Consider the following 16,871-nt stretch of genomic DNA (forward strand, 5'->3'; position numbering starts at 1 on the left):
TTTGTGTCAGGAAAAAGTCAAGAAAATTGAAACACACAGATTTATTTTTTTGAAATATATTGATGATGAGTTAAGTTTCAGAAAAATGGAATCAATACCAGAATTTCTACCAGAATTTCTACTGATGTCCCTTAAATTTTAGAAATGAGGTAAAAATATCTCGCATAAGTTTAGGCACCATATATTTTGCTCTATTTCATACGTTATATTCGTACAACATGAAACAATTCTTACTTTCGTCTAGTCAGATCAACTATGTCGAAAATTAGGAGTATTTTTCCATTTTGTCGGGGAAATGTCATGAAATTATTTTATACCCGATTTTTGGCCGGTTTTGTCAGGGAAATGTCGGAGTTTTTTTTTAAAAATTGCTTGACACCCTGAAACCAGATTGGCCACTCACTAACTTTCAACAACATCTTCCGGTAGAAAGGGCTGCTACATCCCCTTTCCATATGGCTGGGGCCTCGGGGATACAGAGGCAATGTTGAGACAGAACATTATGCTTCGCAAAATGAACTTCTTAAGGGTGTTGAACAGATTCAACTTTTTTGAACTTGGCAATGAAGAACCCAATAGTATCAGTATCAGGAGTGCAGTCCGATGGAGGTCCAAATTTTTGAATCATTTTGCTCTCTTCTTCGCTTAAACCACTCTGAAAACATTAAAAATGCAATGAGAGACAGCAAAATCCAAACAAAGTGTTAGTTGGACTAAATTTTGCTTCTAAGAACTGCGACCTCTGACTCATTTCAGAAACAACACATGTGCTATTAGTTTCCATAGGGAGATTGGTGCTTTTGTGACTAACAATAAGCCAGAAGTGGTAATTGCAAACTGAAGTCTAACTGATGGTCTCAACGTTAGAATCATGATTTGTGATGGATGCAAATTTTTTAGAATTGCGATTTTTGTCCAACAGAACTATGGACCTAGTTCAATCAGTACTGTCAAACAGAAAAAGGAGGAAAATTGCTGAACAGTCTCATTATGCGGGGAAGATTGTCACAGCTTTGATCAAACGAGAGCTGCCTAGATTTTAGCATGATATCAAAATCGTTGAAAACTCTCCAACCATTACTGAGGCTCTCAGTGAAAGAATGACCATCAGTCGCATAGCATGATTCTGAGGCGGAAGAAAGAAATATGACTGACCTCTACTGTCCTTGACTTGCCAATTATTGGCTCTGCTGGGACAAGCCTGATCTGTGGAAATTTTTCTAAAGCCCACTTTACCAGCCCTTCATTCTCTGCATGAGTGATTGAGCACGTACTATACACCAAGAAACCACCAACGCGAACATGTTGCACAGCCTGAAATAATAATAAACAACACATTAAAACATAATTTTGTAGCTTTTTCCTGTACGAGTCCTTTCTCTAGAGGAAGAGTGTCTGGACTCTCCTCAAGTTTGGAGGGTTGTAGTGACACTACCCAAGTAGCATTGACTGAGATAAGTTGCGATTTGATCGGAGAACGTATTAGGATTTCATAACTGTCGATTTAATTGGATGAAAAATTGCAATAGATTGTGATTTCATTGCATAAATTTGCAATAAAATCGCGATTTTATTGACGTCGATTTATTGCAATATTGTCGAAGATAAAATCGTGATAAATTGAAAGCAAAAATTTGATTTTATCAAACACGATTGTATAGAGATAAAATTCCAATAAGATCAATGTTCAGATGTGGATGATCCCAAAAAATCGCAACTTAATTTCAATATATCGCGATTTTTCTGTTGAAAAATGGTCCTTGGTTACAAAGAGGTATGTCGGTAAGGAAGTAAGTGCATATCAGTAATAGTAAAATACTTACAACTGAAAAAAGGTGTTTCTGGACTAGAGGGAAAGATTCTATTTCTTTCTGTGTTAAGTCAAAGTCAAAAACAGGTCTTTGACCTAAACCACTACAGGGTGCATCCAGTAGTACTCGGTCGAAACATTCAGGAGTATAGGGAGGTCCATCGGATAGGTTAACTCCTTCTCTGAAACGATCTATTGATTTCCTCGAGTCAAACGCAAAAGTTCGAATATTTTGTATCCCTAATTGCGCACAAAGCTTGTTAATTTTATGAGTCTTCTTCTTTGTTTTGTCTAAAGCAATAATTAGACCCTGAAAAAAGACCAAGAAAAGGAAAATCTGAAAAATGAAATGATGAAAGAATCAAACGCCTATTTATGCCAGTGTGCTGATGCTGAAAACATATTTCTTGTGTATATGTATGATGAAATTCATAGCTACCGGGCTTAATTATAAATTCTTCAGTGCTTTGTCATTCCCTCATTATGGTTCTTCTAGGAATCGTTTCATCCAATTACATAAACTTTCAATAAAATACGGAAATCTAAATGCTGAATTTTTTTCATAAAATTTGATTTAGCATTAATCTATATTACCCAAGTAGCAGTGATCGCGATAAATTGCGATTTAATTGGAGAATGTATCGCGATTTTATCGACGTCGCGATTTATTGCAATATTATCGGGAGAAAAATCGCGATAAATTGCAACAAAATCGCGATATTATCGAACGCGATTTTATAGAGATAAAATTGCAATAAATTGCAATTTTTCATTAACGCATGAATGACGCATATGAAAGATGTTTCTATTCCGCCGCCGCCGTTTTTACCGAGATCCGTTGGTAACTTAACCATCTCATTTTTTTTTATCAATTATTAGTATAATGTTACAAATACAGACTGGTAAGCTTACCTGAAAACCGATATTTTTACTGATTTTTTCAGGTAAGAATACCACTTTTATTGGTAATCAATCCCCGGTAACTTTACCATTTTATCTCGGTAATTCTACCACAGTCGATAAAAACTATTGGCGTTTTTCCCAAGGTCCATCGGTAACTTTGCCATCTCACTATTATTGGTAATTTTACAGAGACAGAATGATGAGATTACCAATAGAACCTTATTTTACCAACCGTATTCAAGGTATGAAATAAAATACAGAGGAGGGAAAATTAAAAAAAAAAAAAAAAAAAAAAAAAAAAAAAAATCCAAATCCAATGAAAAATCGGTGTCAGTCAACGCAAAGACATAAGTTGTGAGGTTGCGAAGCGCCGATCCATGTATAAGAGGCTTCAATTCGCACACGTAAGTCATATAGCGGTCATAGCATAGTGACAATGTGCTGGCCTTCCACCGTAGCGATTGGGGTTCGAATCCCCGCGGAGGCTCCGGGGATTTTACGCTCGTCTTCGTCAAAGGACCTGACGGCTGAACCTAACGGCAATCGGCTGATAAATTTAACCCCTTTTTTTTGGCGATTTTATCAATCGCTAGGATCATCAACATCTGAGCGATCATCCTCGATCTTATCGCGATAAAATCGCAATTTTTTCGGGCCGATAAAATCGCAATAGAATCGCGAAAAGATCGAGGATAATCGCTCAAATGTTGATGATCCTAGCGATTTTATCGCCGATAAAATCGAGGATAATCGCGACTTTATCGGCGATAAAATCGCGATTTTTCCGTTGAAAAATGCTACTTGGGTATACATCCGCACTTTGATGACAGCAGTATTTTGCATTGGTTAGATAATGAGAAGGGGGGGGGGGGGGGTTAATTCAATTATCTTTACGATTTAAGATCACTATCAACAGAGTTCTGATTGATAATCAGCTTCATTGTAAGAAAAAAAAAATTAAGATCCTGCAAAAAATCTAAATATGAGGGTCGTTCCAAAAGTAAGTTCCACGGTCATATTTTTCCATAAGTGAGATGGACAAATAAATGCAATGACAACAAGCGTATCTGCCATACTCTGAGCTATTCATAAAAATTGAAAATTGTCCCTTGTATTTGATGGGAAAGTCCGTTTTGCGATCTCTTTCCCAAATGGATCCAAAAAGAAGATTTCTGAGTCGGTGTCGTTTTTGAGTGGTTATCCACTTTCTGCAGGAGCCATTCATAATTTTTTGCAAAGGAAATTCATGTGTGACACTTTTTCTCATCCTCCATAGTCGCCAGATTTAGTCCCTCGAGTTTTTCATTTTTTTCCAGGACTGACATCTGATTTTGGCAGTAATAAGTTCGCCACTGATAATGCAGTCAAAAAAGTTTATTTTCCTTGCTTCGAAGTCAAGACGATAAATTTTTTTTTCACCGAGCGTCAGAAAGGTGCGGTATGAATACCAGAAGTGTCTGGACAAAAGGAGAGACTACTTTGAAAAGCAAAATAGGTGCTTAACATTTAATCTTTTACAGGGCCATCAATTTGATTTTGTTGTTCCGATATTCTGCTCAGAGATCAAAATTACATTTTTGACCTGCATGAAGAGGTGGTCAGTCTAGCAAACAGACTTTCCGAGCACACTGGAAGGCCACTTTTTGACTCCTTCGGCTCTTTGGAAAGCGGTATGGCAAACACACCTTCTTTTAAATCATTCATTTACTTTTAATAGATAGCTCTGTCCAAATAAGACCATGGAACAACTTCCGTCATTTTTGAAAAATTGCTTTTGTTGACTTACTTTATTTTTCATGAGAGTTGCTAGGTGAGTTGCTTTATTCCCAGGAGCTGCACACATGTCTAAAACAGTCAAATTATCCTCAGCATTTACCCCCAAAACGTGGCCACAAACAATTGATGGTAGATTTTGAAGAATACCTAGGTTTTCAGGTAGCTCAACGCCGCACACTTTGCTTTCAGTATCAGTTATTTCCACAGCTATGCCACTAAAATAAGTTAAGATTATTAAAACCAACTTATGCTTAAGAAAATGCTGCAGTTACTTGTGTCAGAAATGTGTAATTTTAGCTTCTGTAATTCAATCATATGTGATATTATTAAAAGTAGCTAGTGTTTTCATCGGAGACATTTGAAACTTATTAAACTAAAAAAGCGTACAAAATTCCATAATAAAATTTAAAGACAAAAACATTGGCACAGCCAATATAGACACCAAAAACATAGCTTTTGTTGGGAAAACTGAGAGTGAGTATCTTACAAATTAGCATCTAAACTACACAAGCCTTTCTCACCACCTAGTAGTCACTCGCCTGAAGTCAAAATGGCTCCAAAGCTAAAGAATCAAGGAGATCATTGTATTAAAGAACCACCCCCAGTTGATGATCTGACTCTTTAGCCCTCATAACCTATGTAGCCATTAAGGCTTATGGTTGCTCATCATCTTTACAAAAAACTTTCTTCCAGTTTTTATGGATTTGAATTATCAGGGGCCTGTGATATGTAATCTTTGTTATGTAAGGCTCAACTTACTATGGCAATTCCTTTTCATTGAATAGACGGTAGCGATCCATTTTTACTACACCATTGCCAACAAAAGTTTTCGAGTTATCTACAAACTCCCGTAAAAACCCTCTTTTGCACCTATTTGAGGCATCAGCAAAAACAGAGACTTCTGTCCCTTCACGAACATCTGAAAAAAGAGTTCACATGATTATTGTACAAAAATACTACAGAGAATATTAAGTAAAAATGTTCATCTAAACCTGTCAAAAAAATTGTGGAAAAACATTTACATTCCACTCCTTTTATTTCAAGTGGCTATCTTATCCTCTAATTTTCGAAATTTTTTCTTCCGATTCATAGGCTTGCCCTGGAAAAAGAAGGTAAAATTGTGGAGGTAGGTGGGTAGTATCAAATCTAGATTTTGATTAGAGTGTGTCCAAAAGTCTTTGCATAAGAAATTATTGGACTACTATTTAGCCGCTTTCAAGAATGAGCCTAAGAAATTAAAAAAAAAATATTATCAATTTGTCTGAAACCTCATATGGCAACCAAATAAAATAATGATCCTTAAAAAAGATGAATGATATGATATCAAAGAACATCATTTAAAAGGAAGCGGCTCCACGCTCCAAAAATTAGGAATGTATTCTGTTTAACACCAATAGCATCATCACAACCAGAGTGTGAGATTCAAGATTTTATCTCTAATGGCTTTCCTCCACGTTGACAGAACCAATTAAAATCAATGCATAAGTTTTTACATGATGCCTGAATGTATGAGAGTGTAGAGCATTAATCCAACAAAACTTAGCATCAGTCTTAAAACAGTAGGGGGCTGATTGCTTTTGCTCGGCTATATACATAGGGTGTTCAAAAAGTTTTGCACACTTCCGGGTTTTGAGCGAACGAAAGTAGCTATCAATTTGCGGTTTGTGTGTGCTTAAAGTAGACACAATTACCAATAAAACAAGACCAAGAACAACTCTCTTGCCTAAAAAATGACAGAGATACAGGGTTTTGAAAATGACTTGTAGCGTGACCCCCTCCAGGATTTTTAGCACCAAATATGTTTGTCAAGAAAAAAAGTTAAATGAGAATTGAGTGTTTTTATGGAAAAAACTTACAAAATCTTACGGAAATTGACGAATTTCAAGCTTCTACATCGGATGACACGGCTGACTATACATTTGGCGGTTTTTCGAAGTATTTTCCACCACTTTGAACACAAAGCTTCAGCGGTTCTGCCCACTTCACAAAGATCGTCTTTTCGAAGTCTTCTTGACGGAGGGTTTTGAAGAATTTTTGAACAGTGGTTTTGATCTCGGCTATGGAATGGCTCTTTCCTGAATTGAAGACATTTCTGAGAGGCACACGGTTTGATTCTATAGCCTAGATCAAAACCGCTGTTCGAAAATGCTTCAAAACCCTCCGTCAAGAAGACTTCCAAAGACGATCCTTGTGAATTGGACAGAGCAGCTGAAGCTTTGTGTTCAAAGTGGTGGAAAATACTTTGAAAAACAGCCGAATGTTGAGTCATCCGTGTCATCCGATGAAGAAACTTGAAGTTCGTCAATTTCCGTAAGATTTTGTAAGTTTTTTCAATAAAAACACTCAATTCTCATTTAACTTTTTTTCCCTCGATAAACATATTTGTAGCTAAAAATCCAGGAGGGGGTCACGCTACATGTCATTTTCAAAACCCTGTATCTCTGTCATTTTTTGAGCTAGAGAGTTGTTCTTGGTCTTGTTATATTAGTAATTACGTCTACTTTAAGCACCCATAAAGCGCAAATCAACAGCTGCTTTTGTTCGCTCAAAATCCGGAAGTGTGCAAAACCTTTTGAACACCCTATGTAGATGGGATCATACTAAAGTAGACCCGCCTCTTTCTGAGGGCATCATTCACACAAAATAAGAGTCATCACTTTCTGATACCATAGATGTTGCTGGTAACGACTCTCACAGAAACACCTGTTGAATAAGGGTTTGGTTATTACATTATTTCTGTTCTTTGTGTTATGGGTTGTTTGTAAACAGCTGCATTAAAAAGACGTCATACTGTCATTGAACGTTATTTTACCTGATTGCATTCCTTTTACTCCTGGTGCAAAAACAGGAGATCCTCGTAACACAGCCAAGCCACAGAACTTATCCACTATTACTTCCTTGTTTCTACGTGTTAAATTAGCTTCCTTCCACGGTGAAATTATTACACAATCTGGTAACAAATGATGCACAAACACTTTTGGAGGCTCTTTATTGAAAAGTGTAGCAATCTGAAAAAGAACAGATGCATTTTTTCAAAATAAATTTCCCAACTAATTTTCTAAAAAAGAAGAGCAGTGTCCCATTCCTAACAGTTTTTATAAGTGAAAATTTTACAGCAATAAACTAGCTGTTTCATGTTGAAATATTAATCAGAAAAACTTTCAAAAATGAAAAATGTGAAAATAAAATTTAAGTTCAATATCCTTTTGATTATTAAAAATTGGGCTTTGATGCGATTCTTATTTTTTAGATAATTTTAGTGTTTGTAGAAGATTAATACTTGACAGGTCAGAAAAGTACAATTAATAGACGTTTCAGAGCACTAAATTGACTGTGTTCTAACAATAGATGGCTCTTTAATCAGTACAAATTCAGATTCCCTGCTACATGGGATAGCTGCAGAGCATTGCCAATTTTTAGGGACACATTCTCACCAAACGTTGAATTTCATTTTTGTCAGTGGTATTTCAAGCACTGGAGAGTAAGTTGTCAGAGTTCCAAGGAATTTTACGTGGAAAAGTTTTGATCAAAAATGTAAAAAGAGGTAGTTCGTTCTTATTACGTATTTTCCTTGTAAAAATTACTACATAGGCATTTTGTTTTTGGTCTATTGAACTAACACTTGAAAGAGTATTTTACAATTATATTTTTTGTAAATTTTACGTTACGTGCTACTAGGGTATATTGCTAAGCATGTCAATGGTGTAAGTCGGCAATCATATAACTTGGTTTGGGACGTCGCAGACTTCCTGTCATACCTACTTTACTTTTTAAATGGAAAACTACTCAACGGCTTTCTTTAAAACTGCCGTGATTTTTCTTTTCTATGCGAAGAAAATTCTACATGAACTTCAAGGAATGATGTCTATTTGTTCTCCTTTAAAAAAATAGCATAGAGGTGGAGATTTTCAGACACTGAAAACGAGATATGTGATTGCAGACTAAGCCATCGATGCATCTTTATGGTAATGTAAGAGACTCTTGACTTGTACAGTATCCTAATATGGGTCCTATGTGCTAAACCTTGTATAAGTTTAAATAAATAAATAGATACCACTGAGAATAGTGGAATGAGGTACCTTTTCTAGTTGCTCTGACAGTTGATCAACAACACTGTCTGGAGAAAATGCAATGGTATTGACGCGAACTGAGGAAAACTGAGGAGCTGACAAGTACCAAGAAATCCAATCCAATTCCTATTAGAATAGAGAAAGATAGAAAAAATTATTAAAGTATCTGTCAACTAAAAATATACTGTGTAGCAGTGTGTATGAGGTGATAAACATCCTCAAACAAAAATTCTACAAGAAATTTCTGTGCCCTAAGCCTTGTGGAAATTAGGATAAAATTGATAAAACTTTGAAAATATGACACTTGCTATACCTGAGCTGCCATCTAAACAAAACTTGATAGAAGATGTCTATAGCATTCTTTCAAAGTTCTACTGAAAAAAGATAGTATGCCTGTTTATTGGAAGAATCGATCGAGTGGATACAAACTGTTAGACACCTGACTATTTAAGTGAAGTCATAAAGTGTGACTACTAGATTTTGATCAGAGTAAGATCAAAAGTTTCTTCTTACAAAACTATAGGATCCCTGTTTTTTAATGGGTCTTTGATGTTCCAAAAACAATTTAGAAAACTGGCAAAGAGAGTCACTTACTGCTACGGCAAAATAAAGGTCCGCACATTTCAGCACTGCAATAGTGTATTGATTTAGAGCATTATTGCACTCAGGCCTGTAGGTCTGAGGTTCAACTTCCAGCATTTGTGCATAATTTTTTTTCATTCCAAGGATTTTGTTTATATTTCTTACTGTCTCCCAATTGCAGGCCCAACTGAATTTCTTCAGATGTAGTTGGATGAACATAAGAAATAAATATAGCTTTCAAAATCACAGAATTGAGTAGACATAGTGTGAGAACTCTAAAAATCAAATCCTGAATCTCTTGGCGAGAGTGTGACTCACTATCGCAGCATTGAAACAGGATAGGTGGTCAGCAAGGTCGCCTTTTTTTCCAAATTTTTGAAATTTATTTTTTGGAAATTTCCAGGGTTCATTTTCAAAAGCAGCAATTACAATAGGGATCCAATACTTCACCTATAAAGAAACTTTTGGTCATACTATGATCAAAATTTAGGTGGGACACCCATGACCTCCCTTTGTAAATACATCCATCTGTGATAGTCTGCAACTGACTCATACCTGAGTGGAAATAACGATTTTCAGCCTTTCTGGCTTTCACACTAACTTCCATTTAAGTTTAGAAACAGCATGAGCAAGACACATGAACATACAAACCTTTAAATTCAGCTCATCTGCAGGGATCAGTTCTGGTAAAACAGAATTGACATCATCCAGATTTTTAAATAAATCTTTGAGTGACATGGCTGAGAGTAATGTCTTCGCATCCAATCTTAAGACCTACAGGGGGACAAAAACAATAAATGATTAAATTACTTTGTTTATTGCAGAGTTCATCTCTCATGAGCTTTTACAAACCTCAAATAATTTTAACAACATTCCCTAGAGCTCCTGCCCTCAAGGATGCAAATTGTTCTAAACCTTTGCAATTTTCTACAACGCGCTGGGTTTTTGAAAAAAGGTCAACAAAATGCGCTGATTAAAATTTTGTTGAATTTTTTTTTAATTTGAGGAATGTTCGCCAAAGTTGCATTATTCTACAAGAATTGAAAACTTAGAAACTGAATAATGTAAAAAATACAATAAGACAAAAATTCCCAGCCTTCACAATTTTGGGGCAACTACGCAGTCGGGGGATCGAGACCGCGCAGTCTCACGGTCGAGAACAATTTGCACCCCTGCATGCCCATTTAAAGGGTGATCATCAAAGTGTTATCCTTGCGCAGCAAATTTTAGGGGATAGCAAATCTCAGGGATTAGATAGGGAGGCCAGTATTTAATTTAGCTTGCATAGAAATGCATTACTGATTCATTAGAAGTTTTCAAAGGAAGACCTCTCAGATCCCGTCGAATAAACTAACAAATTTACTCGTTATTCCATTTGTACAATATGCAAATCAAACTGCATCTATGTGAGGGTCAAGAGGCGACAAGTCATTCTGATCGAATCGGGATGTGCGAAAACCGCTAATGTCCATTTTTCCAGTCTTCAGTTTCTTTGATAACACTTTTAAAGCTCCTTTTTTAACTCAAGATTGATAAAAGCATGAGATTGGTAGTTCTCTGACCTCACTAGAGATTGGCCTAGAGTTCAGAGAAGAAGTGTCCGAATTTGAGTTATTAAGTAACTTGCGCACCTGTCCAGAGGGGGAGACGTATGTCTCGGCTTAAACATGAAAAGTATTCCAATATAATGAGCTCTTACCATTATCAGAGAAAATGATTGAATTTTTCTCTAGAGTAATCCCTACGAAAATTTAGAGATAATACAGTTTGAAACTTGGATCATCTTTGGAAAAGTAATTTGCAACTATTTTATGTGGAAGATGGTGGAACTTTCGCTCGGTAAGCTGATCAGAAAAATAAGACTTTTCTAAAAAATGCTTTGTTTAATAAGTTTAATGAATCAGTCACGAATCACCCCACTACATTTTTGTCTTGCATTTCAGAAGTTGCACAAAATTATATTCCTATTTACCATAACTTTAGTGTTTTTTAAAAAAAAAAAAAAAAAAATACACCACGCCGCCGCGCGAGACTAGAATGAGGTTATGTTTACATGCTTTACTCGGTGGCTGATGGAAGTTCGAGTGGTTTTTCTTCGGCATCGATTGTTTATCAACATTCGGCCATAATTTTCATTATCAAAAAATATAAATTTTTCAGGGCAGACTATGAAAAATCAGTATCTGAAACTTGGTGCGTTAAAGTCTCTAGAGTACTTCTTGCGTCCTTTGGCACCAAAAAAGTTTTTCTTAAACTAACTTCTTCGCCCGCTGCGAAGTTTTAGGTGTTTCCTGAAAATTTTTTTTTTCCGAGTTGGTGTATTTTCGAACTCACTGATTCAAATGTCATCTTAGGTACCTAATGCTATATTTATGCTCCCATATTTCACCCCTTGATGCCTGACTCGTAAAATTCACCACTTTTTGGATCGTTATGTACTTTTGCAGGTATAAGTTATCAAAAGCAGAAATGTGCAAAGATATTTTTTTAGCAAATTTTTCAAGAAATATGCTAAGTGCCTCGTTACCTTTAACAGGATGTTTCCCAGAAGTTGTACCATTGTGCCACAAAAAAAATTTATAAATTTGTGCGAATGCTGAGTTAAATTTTTAGCTTGATGGTTCATCTTCACATGGAAATATTTTTGGTAGAATTACAAATTCCACAATGAAAGTCTAGCAACACAGCTAACTTAGCAAAAGCCCTCATATTTCTTGAAGTCAGGAGAGGGTAATATTTCTCCCCCCTCCTCCTAACTAGTTCCCCCAATGCTCCTGAAAACATCTCTGCTGAGCGCAAAAATCCTCAAACTCATCCCTCATCATCTGGCATCCCCATGGCTCAGATATAAATGAAGCCCCTCCCCCCTTATTTTCCATCAAAATTCAAAATGTAAGTAGGTACGTTTAGAATTTGATTTCAATGCCTCAGAACGCTGCGGGGCCCCCACACAAGCTTGTGATTTCTCCAGATATGCTAAAGATTTTCCCTCCTTAGGTAATCCTTAAATTATATCAGAAAAATGTCTTGCCAAAGAATTTTGAGAATTGCCCTGGTTAGTACTTGGTTTGAACTCTTTTAGAAATTTAATCCCGATCAAAAAGGTCAATTCCCTGAGCTGAGCAGTTTAATTTTTCTCCGAGAGTGAAATTTGTGCTTGGCGCCATTATGTGATGTGCAAAGAGTAGAGGAGAGGAGAGAGCAACAGAGTATAATCATGGAGTCCGAGCGAGCTTCATGCACGCTCCACCAGCTACTCCCGCTCTGTGATCAAAACATTGCCATAGCAGATAACGTAAACAATCTGTAATCAACGTAATCAAACAGTTAGAACATGATTTTCTGTTGAATGGCGTTGTAAACTGATATGAATTTTGTCGACTCATTTTTTTCCCTAAACCTACGAAACACCAAGGAGGCCATTTCTTGGACTTTGGACATGAAACGACTTAATCTGTTTTTCCACAACCATACATCATTGCACCAATATTTTTATATAGGTATTGGAAGAACTTTCAGACATTATCTTCCATAAAATTATAATGTTTCAATATAGCGATGTGTAAGATTGTTTACGTTATCTGCTGTGGCAATGTTTTGGGCTACCCAAATTACAGTTCCGGAAGACTGTCAGCGATAAAATAAAATTAGTTCACGTACTTACGTATTCCCTCATTAGCAGCCATCTCCAAATCAATAGGCGTTTAATTTCACCAAATTACGTATTAAGATATTCAGTAATTCACGAAATTAAAGTCAGCATAAATTTGAAGCATAAAACCTAACCCCATATTCCTCGTGAACTATGTAAACAAACAACAGTAACTTCTTCTTCTTCCCAATTTATCAATCGAGGCCGGTAATTTCCATACTTACTTTACGTTAAATTAAGTTAAATTAATATATTTACTCGTGCGCGCTCTCGGAACGCTTAAGGATCGTCCACGGTTTGTGTCTAAAGTTTACGAAGTATCAAAATGGCCAGAGGTTCGCGCGGCGGCAGAGGTGGAATGATCCGTGGACGGGGAGGATTCATGCCCAAGCCGAAAGGGCCCATGGTTCCAAAATTACCCTTCAATCGGTTACCGTTCGATCTTTTGCTTTGCGACAGAGCGTTTCCAAGAGTCACTCCACTACCTGATGAAGAGCCTTTCACCCAAGCACTCACAAAACGAGCCAACGATCTCACACCACCAGCGGAAGAACTGGCAGCCGTCACCACTCTGGTGAGTAAGGTACAAGAGGTCCTGGAAAAGATTAAAACAACTCCCCCCGCAGCTCTGGAGACGGTCTGTCAGATTGAAGACCTGAAGCAGGTCGGTTCACTCAAAAAAGGCACGATACTGAAGGGGCATCGCACGGGTGATATAGTCGTCGTCCTCAAAACTCTTCCTTTGAGCACATGCATCGAGCTTCTCGGCAACAATGTTGTAGAAATGCTCCGTACGCAAGAACCTCAACTTCTAGTTTCTCTTACTGTCACTCCCAATAAAGGGTTCGAAATACACACTCGAGATGCAGTTGTTCGAGTTTTAATTGCCACTGTATCCCGAAATTTACTGAAGCTTGATCCAAAGTTACACCTCGAACGGAAAGTCCTGTTATGTCACATGGCAGCTATCGGTCATTGTCGATGGTTTGAAGAGAATGGGCAGCATGCTACAGTAAAGATGTTGATAAGGCTGTTGAGAGACTTGAAAAACAAATTCCAAGGCCTGGAGCCATTGCATCCTTGGGTTCTTGACTTGCTTGCCCACTATGCAATAATGAACAATCCGAATCGTCAAGCTTTACCCATAAATGTTGCGTTCAGGCGTGCTTTGCAATTGCTGTCTGCTGGCTTACTTCTTCAGGGGTCTCCGGGTATTGTTGATCCCTGCGAGACAAACGGTTTCAAAGCTATCAATGTCATGAATAGCTTGACGTTCGAGCATCAAGATTCCATTTGTCTCACTGCGCAGACCTTAGTTCGATTGTTTGACCATGCTGGGTTCGAAAATATTTTAGATGCTAAGTATGACCTCACTGCAGAAACAACAGTCTGGAACAATATTGTTGTGAACCCCTTGGAGAAGGCATACGAGAAACCTGCTCCCAAAGAAGAGAAAATGGAAGCCGAGCCATCAGCAGGCCAGGAAGCAATGGAAACAGCATAAATGTTTGTGTAGTTTGTCTATGTCTGAGGCAATAAAAGTATGTGTTTGCATTTAAAGCCATATAATATTGTGTATGTCTACCTGTTTCTGTCATGGTTTGACGAATATTGGCTTCAATGTAGTCCATTGAGAAATTTGCCTCGTTCTTCTCTTTTGTATTCTTTTTAAATCTGTTTTTTTTATGGAAGCATCTTTTTCTATTCTGGTTAACTTTTCTAAGTCCAAATCTTATGCATTTATAAGCACAATATGTCGTGACAATGAACTTGATACCAACATGAGTTGTAAATCTGGACTCAATTATTTTTCCCGATATGAAACTATTTTTACTACATAGTTTTCCTCTTTTCACCCACCAAATACCATCTGTTTCAATACCTCAAATTATTCTTATGCTAGAAAATCTTTACGTTTGAAATTTCAGTCTGACAGTCAGATTGATACACTTACTTAAGCACTCCTATTTCGTCTGCATTTAAATTTTGACCTAAGAAGAAAAAAATGGTTTTATAAGTAAATTTTATTAATTTTTTGAAATTTCTTGACACGGGCGAAAAGTATGTCCCAATCAAAGTATATTAGATATTGACCGTTGTTAGAAAGTTGATATTCTGAATAAAACTCATTCTCAAAATACTGATTTATTACTTTTGAAATGTATTTCTTCTGTTCTCCAGAAAAATGCATCAATAGGTCTACATATGTTATTGGTTATTGTCATCTTCATAATTTATGTCTTCACCTTCTTTTTTTTTTTTTTTTTTTTTTTTCTGTTTGTTTGTTTGCTTGTATTTTATTCAAGAATAATCATTAAAATCGAGTGTAATTTTTTTTTCAAGTTAATGTTTTATCCTTTCTCATCATCAAGCACCTATCTAATTATCAAGAAATATCAATGTTAAATCTAAAAATCCATGTACTTCCCTGGGTCTATGACACTGCTGACTTTCTTTCACATGCTTCTTCATCTAAAGATGACTCATCAGCACTAAGTATCGCCCAAAACTGTGTCAGTAATATTTCTTCAGCTATCAAAGAATTTTCCCTAAAAATTTCTCGCTAAAATTGCTTTGTAATTTTTCCTTTGAAAGCAATTTAAGTAAGTCTAAAGACTTATACCGATACAGCTATTGAAATACTCGTTTTCAGCTTTTAACAGTTTCATCATCAATATCCATTCAAGCAAATCGAATTTAATTGCAATACATTAGTCATCACCACTGCCAAAATTCATTCTCGTTTTACGAAAATCACGGTTTTCAAAAACAAAGGTAAAAACTTTTTACACTAGATATGCCAAGAACTGCAAACTTAGATTTTCCACAGTTTGCGATCACTAGACCTATATAGAAAATATATTCTAGGAGAGTAGCTAAACATAGTTGATCTTTCATCAGTTTTTAAACACATATTACTTGAATAATCATGTAAATTGTTTGAATATGTTTTCAATATGAGCATGCACATGCAGGGTCGGATTTACCTCCTTGCGCCCATGGGCCGCCTGTATTTTGCCGCCTCCTTCTCATTCATTTTGAAACATCAATAAAAACCATCTAGTGAACGTGCCGGAGGGGGAGGGGTGCATAAGACGCGTTTACCTACTCGTGTTGGATACATTTTTTGCGAAAGCCCTGTCAACACTACTCGCAAAATTTCACGGAACTTTGCGCGAAAGTCAAGTTCCGTAAACATATCTCTGTGTGAACAAGATCCTCCATTTATAATAAATAAACCAAAAAATTGAAAGAACAAACATGAATGAGGTTTAATAATTTTAACTTCCGCCGCTGCGCCGGACTTGTCGCACTGTGTTTGGAGCAATGCGTGAGGTATTCCTGCAGTCTTGTAGGCGCTACGCGTTTCACGCCAATCGCTCCTGACCGCACTGTGTTTGACGCAATGGGTGAAGTATTCATGCAGTCTTGTAGGCGCTAATATGTGTCACATGTCGACCGCCGTGCCGAGGGCTAGTCCTTTTCATCTCAAGTTACGACTCAAGACGCAATCTTGATTCGGATGCAATTTTGCTAAAAACTTATTTTTCTCATTTGAAAGACTGGGGCAAGTTTGCAGCAAGTCTTTTGAAGCAAGCAACAAAGTTGCAGCACGATTTCAACAAACAGAACACAATGTTGTGGCAACTTTACAGCAAGCTTGCAAACCGGCCCTGCCGGTCACTTTCATTGCGAACTTACTGCAAGATTGAGTACATAATAATGTAGAGAGTTGTGGCCTTGGAGCATAGTTTTGAAAAATCTTGCAGTCAGGTTGCTTCAGCTAATAGAATCTGGGCGTCTCTTAAAATGTTGAAGCTTGTGGCAACTTTAGAGAAAGGTGCAAACAAGTCACCTTTCCTGCAAGCTGAAGTAATGCAGCACTACAGACCACCATAATGATGACCGCACAATCTTGCAGCACAGCAGATCAGTGATCAGCGAATCAGTGTGCTACTGTTGCAAGTGTTGCAAAGTTGGGTTATCTCTTTATTCTATGGTTGGGTCATGTACAGCGTTGAACAACCCTCGCGCCGTGTTGTAGCCTCGCTTTTTGCTCACGGTTCCAACATGTCTG

At 37.0% G+C, this 16,871-nt stretch overlaps 2 protein-coding genes across 3 annotated transcripts; one reads left to right on the plus strand and one right to left on the minus strand.

The window, feature by feature from the left end:
• Positions 1-25: 25 nt before the first annotated feature.
• On the minus strand, positions 26-11,182 carry LOC109034895 (tRNA (cytosine(72)-C(5))-methyltransferase NSUN6). 2 transcript variants are annotated; one of them, XM_072300249.1, is made up of 9 exons: positions 10,841-11,182; positions 9,793-9,907; positions 8,569-8,685; positions 7,302-7,497; positions 5,249-5,408; positions 4,500-4,704; positions 1,824-2,120; positions 1,156-1,314; positions 26-655 (listed from the first exon to the last, which is right to left on the minus strand). In XM_072300249.1, exons 2-9 carry the CDS (start codon positions 9,877-9,879, stop codon positions 524-526), a joined length of 1,353 nt encoding a protein of 450 aa, XP_072156350.1. In that variant the 5' UTR covers positions 9,880-9,907; positions 10,841-11,182; the 3' UTR covers positions 26-523. The 2 variants fall into 2 exon arrangements, with proteins under 2 accessions (XP_072156350.1, XP_018903840.2); XM_019048295.2 differs by having other exon boundaries at positions 9,793-9,915.
• A 1,808-nt stretch (positions 11,183-12,990) lies between these two features.
• Positions 12,991-15,135, plus strand: LOC109034926 (interleukin enhancer-binding factor 2 homolog). The gene has a single exon (XM_019048352.2). The coding sequence runs from the start codon at positions 13,119-13,121 to the stop codon at positions 14,295-14,297; it is 1,179 nt and encodes a 392-aa protein (XP_018903897.1). The 5' UTR covers positions 12,991-13,118; the 3' UTR covers positions 14,298-15,135.
• Positions 15,136-16,871: the final 1,736 nt, after the last annotated feature.

The sequence above is a fragment of the Bemisia tabaci genome, chromosome 5 (genome assembly GCF_918797505.1).
Source record: "Bemisia tabaci chromosome 5, PGI_BMITA_v3".
Lineage (NCBI taxonomy): Eukaryota > Metazoa > Arthropoda > Insecta > Hemiptera > Aleyrodidae > Bemisia > Bemisia tabaci.

Bases quoted from the DNA above. Each gene is read 5' to 3' on its own strand.
- LOC109034926 (XM_019048352.2), top strand. From the start codon at position 13,119: ATGGCCAGAGGTTCGCGCGGCGGCAGAGGTGGAATGATCCGTGGACGG.
- LOC109034895 (XM_019048295.2), bottom strand. The intron at 7,498-8,568 runs GTACCTCATTCC...GTTCTTTTTCAG, and splicing joins TGTCAGAGCAACTAGAAAAG to ATTGCTACACTTTTCAATAA. The intron at 5,409-7,301 runs GTAAAATAACGT...CTCTTTTTTCAG, and splicing joins AGTAAAAGGAATGCAATCAG to ATGTTCGTGAAGGGACAGAA.